The sequence below is a fragment of the Ambystoma mexicanum genome, chromosome 10 (genome assembly GCF_040938575.1).
Source record: "Ambystoma mexicanum isolate Mex_15411 chromosome 10, UKY_AmexF1_1, whole genome shotgun sequence".
Lineage (NCBI taxonomy): Eukaryota > Metazoa > Chordata > Amphibia > Caudata > Ambystomatidae > Ambystoma > Ambystoma mexicanum.
In genome coordinates, this window is record NC_090932.1 from 728,654,454 (window position 1) to 728,672,368 (window position 17,915).

At 47.5% G+C, this 17,915-nt stretch overlaps 1 protein-coding gene across 1 annotated transcript in view; it reads left to right on the plus strand.

Moving 5' to 3' along the window:
* Nucleotides 1–5,823: 5,823 nt before the first annotated feature.
* CP (ceruloplasmin) overlaps nt 5,824–17,915 on the plus strand; it is a 536,222-nt gene continuing 524,130 nt past the window's right edge. Inside the window, exon 1 of the mRNA XM_069618363.1 lies at nt 5,824–6,020. Coding sequence (XP_069474464.1) covers nt 5,863–6,020 — 158 coding nt within the window. The 5' untranslated portion in view covers nt 5,824–5,862. The remainder of the gene's footprint in view (nt 6,021–17,915) is intronic.

Here is a 17,915-nt window from a genome sequence, read left to right on the forward strand (position 1 = left end):
AAGTCATGAACACAAAAACAGTTAAAACCACATCAATATTTGATTCATGATGGCTATACAACAAAGACACTACACCTACAAATGTAATTGCAAGCGGCGGGCACAATGGCACACCTACTAATGTTATTGGTCCCCTGCATGTAATTACATTTTTTTTCAAAATTACCCAGTTGGTGTTTTAGAGTTTTCGGGGACCCTCCCTGTTCTCGGGTAAATGTATTGTATTTTACCACAAAATTAATGCAAACAAGGCTCACATCGATGAAAAAACAAGATGCTATTTTTTCATGTCTCAAAAGTCTCGGTTGCTGCAATGCATCATGGGAGATATATTGTTTCCTTTTCGGTGCAAATTTATGCCACGGTTTCGCAAAACCGGTGTTCAATCGATGCACCCTTTTCTCCAGGTGGAAAAAGAATGAGAGGAGGCTGAAAACAGCCGTTACTTTCTCAAGGAGTTTGAAACCTTTTAATTAATTTTCCCCAAAATGTCTAGTTTGGAGGTGCCTGTGCCAGACAATGTTCTTGAAAATCAATAAAAATATGTGTCATCTTAACTATAGGGAATTGACTGCCACCCTATAATATATCTATAGCTAAATATTATAGTGCAATGGTCGCCGCACTATAGTTAAGGTGTCTAACATGAGCCACAGAAAATCAGAAAATTCACATGCTAATAACCTTTGACTTGCATGACGGATTTTGTCGATATCTTCCAAACAAAACGTTTGTCACGGGCCCCCCCCATACTGGAAATTAAGGGAAAGATTTGTTAAAAAATGAAAGTTATTAAGAAAGCAAGGAAATGCTGTTTTTGGCCTACTATCAATCATTTTTCTGTTAAGAAAAAGACCACATTTTATCAAGCTGAAGGGCAAAAACTGCTGGACGAAATAAGAAACCACTTGGGCACGAAGGGGTGACTTAATTTCCGGGACAGGTTTGGGTTATTCCGTCCAATAGTTTTTAAATATTTGACAGGGAATGGCATGCCTCCTTCTCCCAAAAATATAGCTATATCTCCCATGGTGCTTCGCAGCAGAGAGGCTTTTCAGAAATTCGGGAGGATAGCTCAGGGGCAACATGCTCGCCTTGGAAGCAAGTCAACACGGAGCAACACAGGTTCGATCCCCGGGTCCGCGCTTAGAAACCTCTGGGTATTAAGCGTGTTATAAATAACCAATCATATCATTAAAAGCTGCCATTCTTTTTGTGCTTGATGCGAGAGATTACAGCGGTAATACCGGGTAATACCAGGGAAGCGATAACGAAACATGCTGAAAAAGCTATTTAGAGGTGAAAAAAGGATACAAAGGCATTAGGCTAATTGAATTTCATCTGAGAATACTCTCCTTCTAGTACAACATTAAAAGCTAAATGAGACAATATGCTGATGTTATCAGTTACTCAATGTGAAGCATAATGCTTATTGCTGTTGAATGGATTTTAATATTCTCATCAGGGGAAGGGCAGTCAGCCAATCAGGTGACTAGAAAAGCGGGCGAGAACACACTGTGTACTGCCGACTTTTTCTAGCCACCTGAAGCCCTTGCCTCGGTGGCGCCATCTTGATTGTGGGGTTGCCTGTTGCCACCACACATCGCCACCCTCTTCCCCACCCCCAAACACATCCTGCACCCTCATTCCCCACTTACCCCCTGGACCGGAACTTTGTGCTCCGGCCCGACGCTCGTCATGCCCCCAGCGGTCGCCATGGAAATAGAAAAGGGACGACGTCCCTTTTCCTATGTGGTGGCCATCTTCTTTTTTGTTTTTTCTCATGGGAGAGTAGGCTCACGCAAAATGCCCATCTTCCTCAAAAAATAAAAAATTAAACTATTCACACCACAGACGAACCCCGGGATGCAAATAGAGATCACCTCTGTTTAGGGTGGCCATACAGGGCCAGTACCAACCCTGTATCCCCCCCTCAACAGAGATGGTTGCTACAGTAAGCTCTTTATTAATGTACGTGAGAAATCACATTAATAAAAAACTTGATTATAAAGCCCCACTTACATATGGTGCTATACCAGTCTTTTGAAGGCATTATGGAAGTTTTTGAGGGTGAACATGGCATATGTTAGCACCACCTAGACACGTGGAGTTATAACGTGGATAATGAGTCTACATTATGCTTGTGGTGGCATTATTGTCGCATTTTAGTCTGAATGTATCCAATAATGCAATCACCTGCAAGGCTTTATTTAAGCAATATTACCCGAGTGGGCCCTGGGGCATTACCTGAGTCGGTAATGCCCCCGCCGCGAAGGTCATATTGCTTTTAGTACCCGGGACCAGGGCACTAGAAGCATTTTTTTCTGTCCCGAAACGTTTCAGGACAGAAAAAAAAAACGACCAAGAAAATGGCCACCGGGAAAGGGAAAACAGAGTCCGTTTTCCCTTTCTATGTCAGCCATCGGGAGCGGACACGCTGGAAACAGAAGTGTTTCCAGTGCATCCGCTCCTGAAAAAAAAATGAGAAGGAGGTAAGTGGGGTTGGGAGGGAGGAAGGGGGAGAAAAAAAAGAAAAAAAAGAAAAAAGTACCTGTGTCCCCGGCGGGGGCGACGGAAGCCTCCAGCCGTGTGGAGGCGCAGAGCAGGGATGGCCCCGCTCCGAGCCTCCACACAGCTGGAGGCTGCCATCGTCCTCCACCAGGGACAAAGGAGCAAGAAGGTAAGTGGGTGGGTAGGGAAGGGCAGGGAGGATCGAGGAAAGGGAAATAAAAAAAAAGCCTTACCTGAGTTCCTCGCTTTGAGCCTCCTCATTGGCTGTACCCCCGCCGGGTACAATGGCCGTGGAATCCCGGCTGAGGGATTCCCGGCCGGGTAATGCCTAGGCGAGGGACAATCAGAATGGTTGTTTCATTCTGATTGCGCCCTCGTCAGGTACTAAATTGCAAAATGACTACTTATCTGGCATATTAAGGCATTAAAAGGTCATTTGAAGGCTGCTCTTGACATATGATGCAGGTAAAATAGCTCAGTGGATTGCGCACAGTGTTAGGCAGAATCCTGTGCAGTTCCCTTGGGGAACACTGCAAAAAGATTAAGACTGCAGGAGTAAGCAGTAAACCCAATTGGTAGCAGTCTGCACCACCCAGATTTACCTGGTAGCTGTGGCTGAGCAGTCAGACCTCTCTCAAGAAGAGTAGGGAAGTATATAGAGTATACACAATAGGGCTAAAAACACAGTAGAGCAAACAAACACTGACCAGAGCTTTGTATAAAAAGTATATAATTATATATTTAAAACACACTTTAGGCAATATACTAGCACTCTAAATCAAAAGCAAGTTAAAACACAGTCAGGTAAAGTATACACACCTCCCTTAATAACTATTAGACAAGTCAGAATTAAAACACCACGATTTGTTAAACAGAGGTGAGCGCATAACCTGATGGCACTCCAATAGTTCAGTTAAAGCGAGAGAAAAAGGCATAGCATAGGAATAAAACAGGTCCCAACACTTTTAGGAGTTATCAGCAAGGGAATAAAGACTGTAGAGCCAAAGTTCATAGGCCAGGCCCACTTAAAAGGGAGCAAAGTGAAATGTGCCCAGGATCACACGGTTTAAAAATGCACTAAAAGTCTTTGCAGAATGTTCAGAAGAGGTTGGGGAGATTCAAAAAGGTAAAGTTAGGAGGTCTGGGGCCAACCCAGTTGGCAAGCCAAGGATTTAAGGGTCACCTTGGGCAAACCGAAGAAAGGGAGGCCAGGCAGGACACAGTACCTTAAACAGAGAGGGAGCTCCAGCGGAGGCAGTTGTTCCTGGCAGTGGTCGCAGTTCATTGTTTCGACCAGGGGAAGAGAGGATCTCGTCGAGGAGGAAACGTGGAGTCGTTGCACTGCAAAGGGATGAAACCAGCCGCGGAGTTCGTCAATAAAAGGAGCGTTCCTTTTATTCGCGGTCAAAGTGGTGAAGCTTGGCTGGGGTGCTTGGCACGGGCGATTCGACCAAGAGACGTCTTTGGAAGGCGAAAAGGGTGAACTGGTTGGTCCCACCAGCTCAGAGGAAGAAGACTCGTCCAGCAGAAGATCTTCTCTTGTCGTCGGGAAAGTGGTGAGGTAGTTGCAGCAGGGCTTCACTGGTGGTGTCGTCGTTGCAGATGGCTCAGCTTCTTCCCTCTTCGGATTCTTAGGTCCTGTGGCGACTTCTCAAGTTCCAGTCCCAAAGGCCCTGCTTTTATGCAGAAAAACCCCCATTCATCAGCCTAGCTGTCAATCACACATGGTAAGTGGTGAGCCCGGCGGCTCACCACTGGGCCAATCAGAGAAGAGTGCGAATTGGGTTGCCAAGGCAATGCAGTCCAGGGTGCCAATTACCCCCTCCACCCCTCCTGTGGAACCCAGACAGAGTGGCACCATTTGGAGGGCTTCTGTGAAGCCTGCCAAAATAGTGGAACAAAGGGCTCGACCTTGATCAGAGTTACAGAGACAGACACAAACGCCATTTTAGAAAAGAGTATTGGCAAAAAGACCCAACGGGGGATTTAATATTAAATAAATAAACCGGCGGTATCTTTAACATTGCACTAAAAAGTGGTGCGTTTAAAATCAATGGGAAAATCCCATAGAGAATATTCCGGTGGAATATTTCGCGTGGTAACCACTGCCACCAGCCAGAAACTCGGCAAGGGGGGACTGGACAGTGCCCCTTTGAAAACAGACCCAGGGGCAATATAATTAACCCCTTCCAGTACTTCCACAATATGATGGTTTGTACTGGTTCTGTTCACAATTTAGGACTAGTAAAGTCAATGGTGACTTAGTAAAGTCAATGGTGACTTTACAAGCCCTGGGAGACAGTAGTCAGTCCCAGGGTATGGAGTCTATGTTTGGGGGTCACTATGACACCCCTGTGTTACTGCACTGAGGGTGCTGTGTAACACACACATAAAAAATAGATGATCCCCTATGGAGTAGAAAGAACACCCCATAGCCCTTAAGCACACACAGAGTCAAAGACACTGCCTAAGAGTGGGAGGAAAAGAGTCTCACTGTTAGCAGGAGAAAAAACAAACCCCAAAAATCCAGCAAAGCTGCTGGGGCACTCAATGGGTTTGGGAAATTAGCCTTATAAGAGAATTCTCCCTAACACACATGCTGTTGCAATATGTGTGTGATCTGCAGGTCCTTGCAAGAACAACTCATTTAATTCTTCCGAGATTGATAAATGAAATACCAGCTCCGGTTGGGTCATAGTTGTATGTAAAATGTTCTATGTACAGAGCTTGGCGAAAGCGCTATATAAATAACCAACATTAATATTATCAAATGACAGCCAAAATCCGTTCGCTTTGCCAATGATTGGTTTTAGATAGCTTTAAACCTGTAACAAATAGCATTTAAACAGAATGTCCTTAAAAATAAGACGTTGTGGAGGAAGGTGTGCCCACAGCAAAGAAGGCAGCTTGATTTAAAAAATAAACTAATTATTTTGTGTTAGATGTCATTTTATTCTGTAAAATACCCCCAGATTTTTTGATACCATGGAGTTTCTCATGTGTGGTTAAAAATGACAAGAAACCACTACCCAATCGCTTGCATTCAGATAACATCTCAACCTGTGTGTTGGGAAACTGCCACACTTGCTTAAGCACGACCATGGTACACGCGCTGCCCTAGCGAGTCCTTGAATTTAGTGACCCGTGCTCCTTTACTGGAACCACATGCCTGGGATCCAATTCTGTGTGCCAAAGGGTGTTTACTTTGACAACAGAGAGCTTCCTTGTGCAACGCGGTGATGCGCGCGCTAATCAATGAAAGCAGAGGCGAGGAGGGCTGGCGGGTCACTCTGGCATATATAGCGGACCGCGTGAGGCAAAAGCCCACTCTGGAAAGAGCGCACGGAGAACATGACGCAGCTGTTAACGGCGGGCCTGCTCTGGCTTTCTTGCATTTCCCAAGCATGGGGGAAGGAAAGAGTATACTACATCGGGATTACGGAAATTGTGTGGGACTACTGCCCAAGTGAGATGGATGTAATCACTGGGAAGCCTATCGCAGAAGAGGAGTAAGTATCTCCGTGTGTAATTTTCGAGCATTGCTTACAGTCTGAAGAGAATAACATAAACATGTATTTTTTTTCTATAAGAAATTGCTCGCAGAGCGATTTCCCAGTGCATTTAATGCAAAATGTCTTGGTATGGTTGACAGGGGAATTCTTAGGGCACTGGATAAAAGGATTTTTAGCGGTGTACTTTAATTGGACAGAAGGAACTTGCAGCAGAAAATAAATTACAATTCTCTGATCACACGCATTGCTCTGCAGTTCAGTGGCATTTGCAGTACACCATATGAAAAAGGAAGTTAAATATAGTCTTATCCCTGGTACAGAAAACGCTTGCCTGTATCGTATTTCAGACCAGTTTGATTCTATTGCAGCAAGTTTAACACTATAGCCTTATAGAGCAAGAGAGTGGTCATTATTGTGGGATAATGACCTGGCACCAAGTTACGGCCCAAGGTGAAGCCAAAGGGTATAGGTTTGGGAAGGGCCATTATCATAAGCGATAATGCCCTCTCCCAAGGTCTACAAGCCTATTAGCACATAGTGGTACTCGCAATACATGTTTTAGAGTGTTGGTGATGAATAAAACATGTTTCTTTAATAATGAGAAAAGTAAATAGATAAATTAAACGTGTGATCATTTTGTAATATTTAAATAAGTTGGCTTCATAAGTTAATAATTTTGATTGCAAACTTGTTTGAACTGAAACAGATTTAACATGAGCACGCATTAGGTGTCATGTAAAAGTAAGTTGTTTTTCTAAAAGAAATTGAAATAATTTCCCCACTTTCCAGCTTTCGCTTTCGTGTGTTACATAGCATGTTGTAGCAAAAATAGGTCCTCCCACAGAGGAAGTGTCTTTCTGAAAGAAATCTTGCCTGAAAATAGCAATGTTGTTTCCCTATCGTCTTTTGGAGACAATATTTTCAGAATGATGTCAATACCAGTTATTGACTGCACTCTGATCCTTCTTATTGGGCCGGACAAGGTAAATAACGATCTCCATGTGTTAAACGCATATTCTAGTGATACAAGCAAATTATTACAAAGTATGCCGCCAAATTCAAATGGGCCTCCTTAGAAGTCTGGCTGTCTGGAAATAAGGGTGCCGGTAGCAACGTAACAGCACCCTTTCGGGAACGCCAGACTACCAGTATGCCTGCAGGGGCCGGTGATCCCGGCAGGTCTGACCTGTCGACAGCACCGGCCCCTGTAGGCATGTTTTCCACGGAAGCACCTTCCGGCACCGTTAGCAACAGTGCCAGTGCTTCCGTGTCCCCATCACGGGAATGGGGACTAAGAGTTCCTGCTGCCTGATATCCTGGGCCCAGTGGCACTGGGATATCAGGTGGTGGGAATTGTGTTACCAAGTCGGCGGCTACCCACCAGTAGCACCGGCGGTTACTGCCGACCTCGTAATGAGGCCTAATGTCTTTATATGTACTGTTGTTTTTGGTCGCGCACTAGACCCAGCAGTTAAGAGCAGGCAGCCTTCCAAAGTAACTGGCATTTTTGCTGCAAAGAGGACACAGGCAAAAGGTGGCGAACAGGTGAGTAAGCGGCAATCGCGCAGCTCCTGAAGTACAGCGTGATCTAGCAATTAATTTGCTGCCACATTCGTTAAAGGCCGTATGTCTGCGAAGGAGGCAGGGTCGGGCACATTTTTTGTATTATCCCACTCTGGATGGAGGAGGGGCACATATAGCAATTAGCAAGGGACATGAGAAGCTGTGTTTATTACATTTCATTTGAAAGATGTGACAAGGTTGAATGCAGTGCTGGGAATGGTAATGAACTTTCAGAGCTCACCACCACTGAAGGCGTGGTATGAGTAATGGGGTGGCAGTAGGGGTGAAGTCATTGCAGTCAAGTGATAGGCTGACTGGGACTGGGAGTGAGCCACTGCCTGTTAGGAAAGATTTCGTAATTGTAGGTAATTTTCCTTCCATGTGGCAACCCCTAAACTTTTTGCTGTTGTTTTTCACCTTGTTCTTGACTTTGCCAGAGAAGTGCAGACTTCTGCCGCACTCCTCTGGGCTTTCGCTCCTTCTTACGGGGAAACTGACATGCCCTTAAGACAGTCAGTACCGGGGAACGCTGTTTCCCGTAGTTTCTTTTATCATGTTGCGGCTTTAGTGCAACATGACACAAGAGGGCACTGTAAGATAAGTTACAGCTCTCTTGGGTCTCTAGCCTTCTACAGGCCCTAGATACTCGTTTAGGATTGTATTTGATCGGTGCAAGTCATTCAGGGACTGGAATGGTGGCAGCGATCGTTTTGTGTATTTTGAGCTCCTTTTGGCGTTCTAAGCGCGTTTTTCGCGCTGAACTCAAAATGGTGGCCTGGCTCCCAAAATGGCCAGACGACGAGGCTCCTTTGTCCTGTCCACTGACCGTCTTGCTCCCTTCACCTTCCCCAGGTCGAGCAACCCGGGGCCTTCCTTATTTGGGCATGTACTTTCCCGCAAAACACGGATGCTTTCGCGGGCTTCTACATGTCTTTTGTGTGCCTCCAGGGTGTGGGCTGGGATGTCTGGTCCCAATACACATCCTGGGTGCAAGAGAGTCTAGGATGGTGTGAATGCCTGGGACCACCATGGTCCGTGATTGGTCCACGAATGGTGTGTGTGTTGATGAGCGGATCTCCCATTGGCTCCCCTCCGTTTTGGCGCGAAGGGAACCGTGGATAAGAGGGGGCTGGAAACACCACTACCATGTCGATCTCCTGAGTTCTCACGAACGAAGGAATACAGGAGCCAAGTATCCTGCAACCAAGAGGCTGGACCGAGGAATCGCTGGTGACCCGCTGAAGGACTCCTCCTTTGCACTGCTGTCGTCCTGTGAAACCCTTTCCTCCGTTGATCGAACCAGAAGGTCTGTACTGGTGCTTCGACCTTTGGAATAGCAGGAACAGCTATTCTCTGCGACTTCATCATCTCCTGCCAGTAAGCCTCCGGAAGCGTCTCTGGGCCATCCAGTTGACTGACCAGCTTACACGGAGTCCTGCTCTGTAACCGCCGCCAGGTTGTGTTGTATTTCGAGTCCTGGTCACTCTCACACGCTTCGTACACTTGGCGTTCCCAAGTCTGAAGTGAGTAGTGTACATTTGGCTCGGATACACACGGCCGCTCCGTTGCCCTGCTGTGGTGACAAAACTGTGCAGGTTTCTTCGATTGGGACGTCTTTTTTCTCTACACGACGACGAGGCATTCCCGGCTCGTCTGAACCTGCCAGCTGCTGAAACTAACGTGGAGAAGCCTGGGTCTGCTTGCATCGGGGACCGGTGAGTAGTATAGCTAGGATCTGGTCGCCCTCCTGCAGTAGCCCATTGCTTTTCCCCGCTGTGTAAAAACAGCACCCTTTTGTCCGTACTCGCGCTCTGCTTCTGCTCACTGTGGAGGCTGCGCTTGAGTCGCGGAACCTGTTCTTCTTCTGTTGTGCACTAACCCGAACTGCCTGACTTCCTCCGAAGAGCTTCTCCTTTTGCCCGTTGGCACCAGCGTGTGCAGGTACTTTGAGCACAAGGCTCCACTCTTCGCAGGGCTCGGACTTCCATCTAGTTAGGTGCCTCTGAAGGCGAACTGAGTCTAAAGCATTATCGCACTGCCTGTTTTTCCTTCCCTTTCAGGTGGACTACACATTTCGTGCATATAACGCTTGCGACTGTCGTATTTGTATATATATTGTGTTGATATGGTATGTGTTGGCTTAATATTGTGATATTGTGATTTTCTCGCTACAGTCATTATTTTAAAGGCCTTAAAATAAATGTGTATATATTTTTGATATAACAACTGTTTGGAGTAGTCTGTAAGCGCTCTTGCTTTGTGTGCTCATTGCGGGCTTTCAGTCACCCTCACCCCTCTTGAGACCTAGTCTTGACCGCCGCGATCGCTACCTTGATTGGTCTGGCTCGTCCAGAGGTTACCCTGTTCCAAGTAATTAGGTTGGCCTTCTGAACTTCTGCGCCACCAGGACAGAGTTCAGAAATCCGTCTTAACAAATTGGTGGCAGCGGTGGGATACGACTGAAGGTATCCAGTGTTGCGCACAAACTAAGGCATTTCAGGTTATTCCAACCAGGACACGTAGTGAATTGTTGTAGTATAACTTTAAAAAGGCCGTAGTCCTATCTAACAGTATGGAAACAAATACCTTGTTAACTTTAAATGCTTCCAAATCAGAAACATTGAAGAAGATGTGTGCGGAGAGAGGTGTTTCCTCTCAAGGCACTAAATTGAAAATGATCCAAAGAATCGCGGCGTGGCAAGAAGCGCAGCTTGACGCTATAACTTCTGAGGACAGTGCAGAAGGTGGTGGGGCTGCTCTCACTGGTAGAACCGACGGTTCTGCCGCTGCACTGATCCATCGCGACCACGAGGACAGGGAGGCTATGCTTGAATTCAAGAAGCAAGAGCTGCGGTTTAGGCAGCAGGAGCTTGAATTCAGCATAGCCAAACTAAAACTCGAACAGGCAGAAACACAAAAAGACAGGGATCGCCAGTTGGAACTGGCCAAGCTTCAGGTTGCAAATGGGTCCAAGGGTCCTGGACATGGGTCTGGGGCCTCCTCTCATCCACGGTTTCCGAAAGATCTGCTCAGTGTGTATGAGGAAAGGAATGACATTATGGACTGGCTGAATGCGTTTGAGTATGCATGCGAAGTTCAACAGGTTGACAATGCTGATAAGATTGCCTGGTTACTCAGCAGACTGCCCCATTCTGGCTGTAGTGCCATTATGGAAATGTTGAAGGCTGAGCGAGCTGATTTTGCAATGTTAAAGCAAACTCTCATTTTAAAGTTTGGGAAGACTCCGGCCCAATATTTGAAACGTTTCAGAGAGAATAAGAAAAAGGAAGGTGGTACTTGGGTATCTTATGTCACTGAATCCTTGAAAAACTTAACTGGCTGGGTCGAAGGTTATAAGGTTTCTACCTTTGAAGGCATGATAAATCTTGTCATGCTGGAACACATTTTTGCTTCTTCTTCCCCGGAGCTTAAGCAGCATTTGGCCGATTCGAAGAAGATAGATCCTAAGAAGCTGGCCATTGCAGCAGACTTATGGGTGTCACATCGAGTGTCCCATAAGGACAAAACTCATCCTGGTAAGCAGGAGGAAGGGAAAAAGTCCAAAGATATGGAGGGTGGAGAATCTGCTAAATCTTCTTCCCATAAGGGCCACAAAAAGAAAAATAAGGGTAGGACACAAGAGAACTCACAGGGTAGTGAAGGTCAGCCTCCGAAACAAAACTCTGGTTACAATAAGCCTCCCTATGTAAACAGACTCAATGGATCTTGTTTTGCTTGTGGAGCAACTGACCACGTGAAGGGGGATCCCCGTTGTAAGGTTAGACCTTTGGGGGTCCACTCCGCTAATCTGGCCTTCTCCTCCTACGAGGAAGAAGAGATTACAGGAGCATCCTTCTCCTCAGATTCATTTCCCAGCAGGATAGAGGCTGAGGTAGTTTTAGTGTCCCTGGGTTCCTGGGAGCCTAAAGTCGCAGAGGCTTATGCTAGGATTCCGGATAATACCAAGCACTACTTTAAAGACAGTGTGCTGATCAATGGAGTAGATACTCCAGCTCTTAGGGATAGTGGGTGCAGTCGCACTGTAGTGGATTCTACCTTGGTAGACTCAGAGGAAGTTGCCAGAGCTTCTCTAATGCCCACTAAGTTGGCAGACGGCCCCCTCCGTATGTTTCCCGTAATACCTGTAAATCTTACTTTAAATGGTACAACAGCGGGATTCCAGTAAGCATTCAGAGAAACGTCCCGGGAAAGGTCTTGTTAGGTAATGATCTCAGAGCTTTAGGGCTCGTAGGAGACACTGCCGAAAGAACCTACACACGGTCTCAAGCACGGGCAGCATTGGCCAAGTCCAATATGCCGCCCCAGCCGAAGGGGAAACCCAAGGCGAAAGGAGTCGACAAGTCAAGACGAGGGAAAGAGAATATTCCCCCGAGCTCGCCTACCACTGCGGTGGAGGAAGTTGGTCAATCGCCCGGGCCTGACGAGGAGGTGGCGATGCCTGAAGTATTCGACCCCAACGATCATCCTGAACTAAAAGACTTGTTAGTTGAAGGAGGTCCTGATAGGGACGAATTCAGTAAAGGCCAACGTGAGTGCCCATCTCTGGAAGGCCTAAGGAGACAGGCCTGCTCCCAGCTTGAGGGTGAACCTCCTGGGACGCATAGGATTTATTGGGAAGGTGGACTCCTGTATAGTGAGCCCACAGAGTCTACAGAAGGAGACCATAGGAGGTTGGTGGTTCCCCTTGCTGTTAGGCCCTTCCTCCTGCAGTTGGCGCATGAAGTTCCCCTTGCTGGTCACCTTGGTATGAAGAGGATCAAGCAAAGGTTATCCATGCACTTCTACTGGCCCAAGATGGGGGTGCAAGTAGAAAGTCACTGCAGGAGTTGTGCCTCCTGCCAGTTGTCTGGTAAGGTTGGCGCGACAATCCAAGCTCTGTTGGTACCGCCCCCAGTTGTGGGGGTACCATTTGAAAGGGTAGGGATCGACATCGTTGGTCCCCTTGACCCGCAAACATCCTCGGGCAATAGGTTTATCCTGGTGCTGGTCGACCATGCAACCAGATATCCTGAGGCCATCCCATTGAAAACTGTAACTGCCAAGTCAGTTGCAGAAGCTTTACTCGGCATATTTACTAGGGTTGGCTTCCCTAAAGAAGTTGTGTCGGATCATGGCAGCAACTTTATGTCGAAGTATAGACAGGCTATGTGGAAAGAATGTGGGGTCACCTACAGGTTCTCTTCTGCATACCGCCCCCAGACCAATGGTCTGGGGGGGGCGTTTCAACAGGACGTTAAAGAGCATGATTGGGGCTCTGGAGGACCCTCAGAGAAGAAAATGGGATCTTCTTGTTTCATGCTTACTGTTTGCCTACCGAGAGGTACCACAGGAGGGTGTTGGCTTTAGCCCCTTCGAACTTCTGTTCGGTCATCCCGTACGGGGACCCTTAGCCATCGTCAAGGAGGGATGGGAGATGCCCACTCCCCCTGTTACTACCAAAGTAGTTGATTATGTGCTAGGGCTCAGAAAACGGATGGTACTTCTGATGGGCTTGGCTAGTGATAAATTGAAGGCAGGGCAAGCGCTGGTGAAACATTGGTACGACCAGAAAGCTTCCCTCATCAACTTTACACTTGGTCAGCAAGTCCTGATCATGAATCCCATAAGGCCTCGAGCTTTACAGGACAAATGGTCAGGCCCTTACCCAGTGGTGGAGCCCATGGGTGAGGTTAACTATTCAGAGGACCTTGGAAGGCCTGAACAGGCTCCAAAAGTGTTTCACGTGAATAGGCTGAAGGCTTTCGTCCCAAGCGTCGAAATCGCAGCACTGCTACTGGCTTCAGATGTTGAGGAAGAGGAGTCTGAACCTCTCCCCGACCTGTTCCAAAGCAGTCCTTCAGATAGCTCTTTTGAGGGTGTCTGAGTGGCCCCTCACCAAAATGGACAAGGCTCTGTGGTTTACCTTGGACATGAAGTAGGTGGAGGGAGGAGACAGCCTCTACCCAGTAAGGTACAAGCAGTACAAGACTGGCCTACCCCCACTACTCAAACCCAAGTGAGAGCCTTCTTAGGACTCACGGGGTATTACCGCAATTTTGTGGCAGACTATGGCACCATAGCTGCTCCTCTGACTGCCCTCACAACTCTGAAGAAACCCAAGAAGGTAACTTGGACCGACGACTGTGAGAAGGCCTTCAATGGCTTAAAAGACTCCTTGTGCCAGGCCCCTGTCCTCAGGGCCCCTGATTATCAAAGACCTTTTATCGTGCAGACGGACGCCTCTGACACTGGGATAGGAGCTGTACTATCACAAGTAGATGAGAAGGGTAAGGAACACCCTATCGGTTTTATTAGTCGCCAGCTTAAGGACAGAGAGCTCAGATGGTCCACGGTAGAGAAAGAATGTTTCTCTGTTGTGTGAGCCCTAAGGAAGCTGAGGCCCTACCTCTATGGGACCCACTTCACTGTGCAAACTGACCATAAGCCGTTAAAGTGGCTAATGAACATGAAGGGGAAGAATCCAAAGTTGCTTAGGTGGTCCATAAGTCTACAAGGCTTCGACTTCACTATTGAGCATAGGCCAGGTGTCCAACATAGCAATGCTGATGGGTTGTCCAGAATGTTTAACTGACCTGAACAAGAGACTCATCCAGGGGTGGATTAGTTCCCCCTGTCCATAGTCTGGGAGGGGCGAGTGTTAGGAAAGATTTCGTAATTGTAAGTAATTTTCCTTCCATGTGGCAACCCCTAAACTTTTTGATGTTGTTTTTCACCTTGTTCTTGACTTTGCCAGAGAAGTGCAGCCTTCTGCCGCACTCCTCTGGGCTTTCGCTCCTTCTTACGGGGAAACTGACATGCCCTTAAGACAGTCAGTACCGGGGAACGCTGTTTCCCGTAGTTTCTTTTATCATGTTGCGGATTTAGTGCAACATGACACAAGAGGGCACTGTAAGCTAAGTTACAGCTCTCTTGGGTCTCTAGCCTTCTACAGGCCCTAGATACTCGTTTAGGATTGTATTTGATCGGTGCAAGTCATTCAGGGACTGGAATGGTGGCAGCGATCGTTTTGTGTATTTTGAGCTCCTTTTGGCGTTCTAAGCGCGTTTTTCGCGCTGAACCCAAAATGGTGGCCAGGCTCCCAAAATGGCCAGACCTCGAGGCTCCTTTGTCCTGTCCACTGACCGTCTTGCTCCCTTCACCTTCCCCAGGTCGAGCGACCCGGGGCCTTCCTTATTTGGGCATGTACTGTCCCGCGAAACACGGATGCTTTCGCGGGCTTCTACATGTCTTTTGTGTGCCTCCAGGGTGTGGGCTGGGATGTCTGGTCCCAATACACATCCTGGGTGCCAGAGAGTCTAGGGTGGTGTGAATGCCTGGGACCACCGTGGTCTGTGATTGGTCCACGAATGGTGTGTGTGTTGATGAGCGGATCTCCCATTGGCTCCCCTCCGTTTTGGCGCGAAGGGAACCGTGGATAAGAGGGGGCTGGAAACACCACTACCATGTCGATCTCCTGAGTTCTCACGAACGAAGGAATACAGGAGCCAAGTATCCTGCAACCAAGAGGCTGGACCGAGGAATCGCTGGTGACCCGCTGAAGGACTCCTCCTTTGCACTGCTGTCGTCCTGTGAAACCCTTTCCTCCGTTGATCGAACCAGAAGGCCTGTACTGGTGCTTCGACCTTTGGAATAGCAGGAACAGCTATTCTCGGCGACTTCATCATCTCCTGCCAGTAAGCCTTCGGAAGCGTCTCTGGGCCATCCAGTTGACTGACCAGCTTACATGGGAGTCCTGCTCTGTAACCGCCGCCAGGTTGTGTTGTATTTCGAGTCCTGGTCACTCTCACACGCTTCGTACACTTGGCGTTCCCAAGTCTCAAGTGAGTAGTGTACATTTGGCTCGGATACACATGGCCGCTCCGTTGCCCTGCTGTGGTGACAAAACTGTGCAGGTTTCTTCGATTGGGACGTCTTTTTTCTCTACACGACGACGAGGCATTCCCGGCTCTTCTGAACCTGCGCGCTGCTGAAACTAACGTGGAGAAGCCTGGGTCTGCTTGTATCGGGGACCGGTGAGTAGTATAGCTAGGATCTGGTCGCCCTCCTGCAGTAGCCCATTGCTTTTCCCCGCTGTGTAAAAACAGCACCCTTTTGTCCGTACTCGCGCTCTGCTTCTGCTCACTGTGGAGGCTGCGCTTGAGTCGCGGAACCTGTTCTTCTTCTGTTGTGCACTAACCCGAACTGCCTGACTTCCTCCGAAGAGCTTCTCCTTTTGCCCGTTGGCACCAGCGTGTGCAGGTACTTTGAGCACAAGGCTCCACTCTTCGCAGGGCTCGGACTTCCATCTAGTTAGGTGCCTCTGAAGGCGAACTGAGTCTAAAGCATTATCGCACTGCCTGTTTTTCCTTCCCTTTCAGGTGGACTACACATTTCGTGCATATAACGCTTGCGACTGTCGTATTTGTATATATATTGTGTTGATATGGTATGTGTTGGCTTAATATTGTGATATTGTGATTTTCTCGCTACAGTCATTATTTTAAAGACCTTAAAATAAATGTGTATATATTTTTGATATAACAACTGTTTGGAGTAGTCTGTAAGCGCTCTTGCTTTGTGTGCTCATTGCGGGCTTTCAGTCACCCTCACCCCTCTTGAGACCTAGTCTTGACCGCCGCGATCGCTACCTTGATTGGTCTGGCTCGTCCAGAGGTTACCCTGTTCCAAGTAATTAGGTTGGCCTTCTGAACTTCTGTGCCACCAGGACAGAGTTCAGAAATCCGTCTTAACAAATTGGTGGCAGCGGTGGGATACGACTGAAGGTATCCAGTGTTGCACACGAACTAAGGCATTTCAGGTTATTCCAACCAGGACACGTAGTGAATTGTTGTAGTATAACTTTAAAAAGGCCATAGTCCTATCTAACAGTATGGAAACAAATACCTTGTTAACTTTAAATGCTTCCAAATCAGAAACATTGAAGAAGATGTGTGCGGAGAGAGGTGTTTCCTCTCAAGGCACTAAATTGGAAATGATCCAAAGAATCGCGGCGTGGCAAGAAGCGCAGCTTGACGCTATAACTTCTGAGGACAGTGCAGAAGGTGGTGGGGCTGCTCTCACTGGTAGAACCGACGGTTCTGCCGCTGCACTGATCCATCGCGACCACGAGGACAGGGAGGATGTGATGTCTAATGTTTCCTCTGCCAGTGCTGATGGGGAGGCTATGCTTGAATTCAAGAAGCAAGAGCTGCGGTTTAGGCAGCAGGAGCTTGAATTCAGCATTGCCAAACTAAAAATCGACCAGGCAGAAACACAAAAAGACAGGGATCGCCAGTTGGAACTGGCCAAGCTCAGGTTGCAAATGGGTCCAAGGGTCCTGAACATGGGTCTGGGGCCTCCTCTCATCCACGGTTTCCGAAAGATCTGCTCAGTGTGTATGAGGAAAGGAATGACATTATGGACTGGCTGAATGCGTTTGAGTATGCATGCGAAGTTCAACAGGTTGACAATGCTGATAAGATTGCCTGGTTACTCAGCAGACTGCCCCATTCTGGCGGTAGTGCCATTATGGAAATGTCGAAGGCTGAGCGAGCTGATTTTGCAATGTTAAAGCAAATTCTCATTTTAAAGTTTGGGAAGACTCCGGCCCAATATTTGAAACGTTTCAGAGAGAATAAGAAAAAGGAAGGTGGTACTTGGGTATCTTATGTCACTGAATCCTTGAAAAACTTAACTGGCTGGGTCGAAGGTTATAAGGTTTCTACCTTTGAAGGCATGATAAATCTTGTCATGCTGGAACACATTTTTGCTTCTTCTTCCCCGGAGCTTAAGCAGCATTTGGCCGATTCGAAGAAGATAGATCCTAAGAAGCTGGCCATTGCAGCAGACTTATGGGTGTCACATCGAGTGTCCCATAAGGACAAAACTCATCCTGGTAAGCAGGAGGAAGGGAAAAAGTCCAAAGTTATGGAGGGTGGAGAATCTGCTAAATCTTCTTCCTATAAGGGCCACAAAAAGAAAAATAAGTATAGGACACAAGAGAACTCACAGGGTAGTGAAGGTCAGCCTCCGAAACAAAACTCTGGTTACAATAAGCCTCCCTATGTAAACAGACTCAATGGATCTTGTTTTGCTTGTGGAGCAACTGACCACGTGAAGGGGGATCCCCGTTGTAAGGTTAGACCTTTGGGGGTCCACTCCGCTAATCTGGCCTTCTCCTCCTACGAGGAAGAAGAGATTACAGGAGCATCCTTCTCCTCAGATTCATTTCCCAGCAGGATAGAGGCTGAGGTAGTTTTAGTGTCCCTGGGTTCCTGGGAGCCTAAAGTCGCAGAGGCTTATGCTAGGATTCCGGATAATACCAAGCAC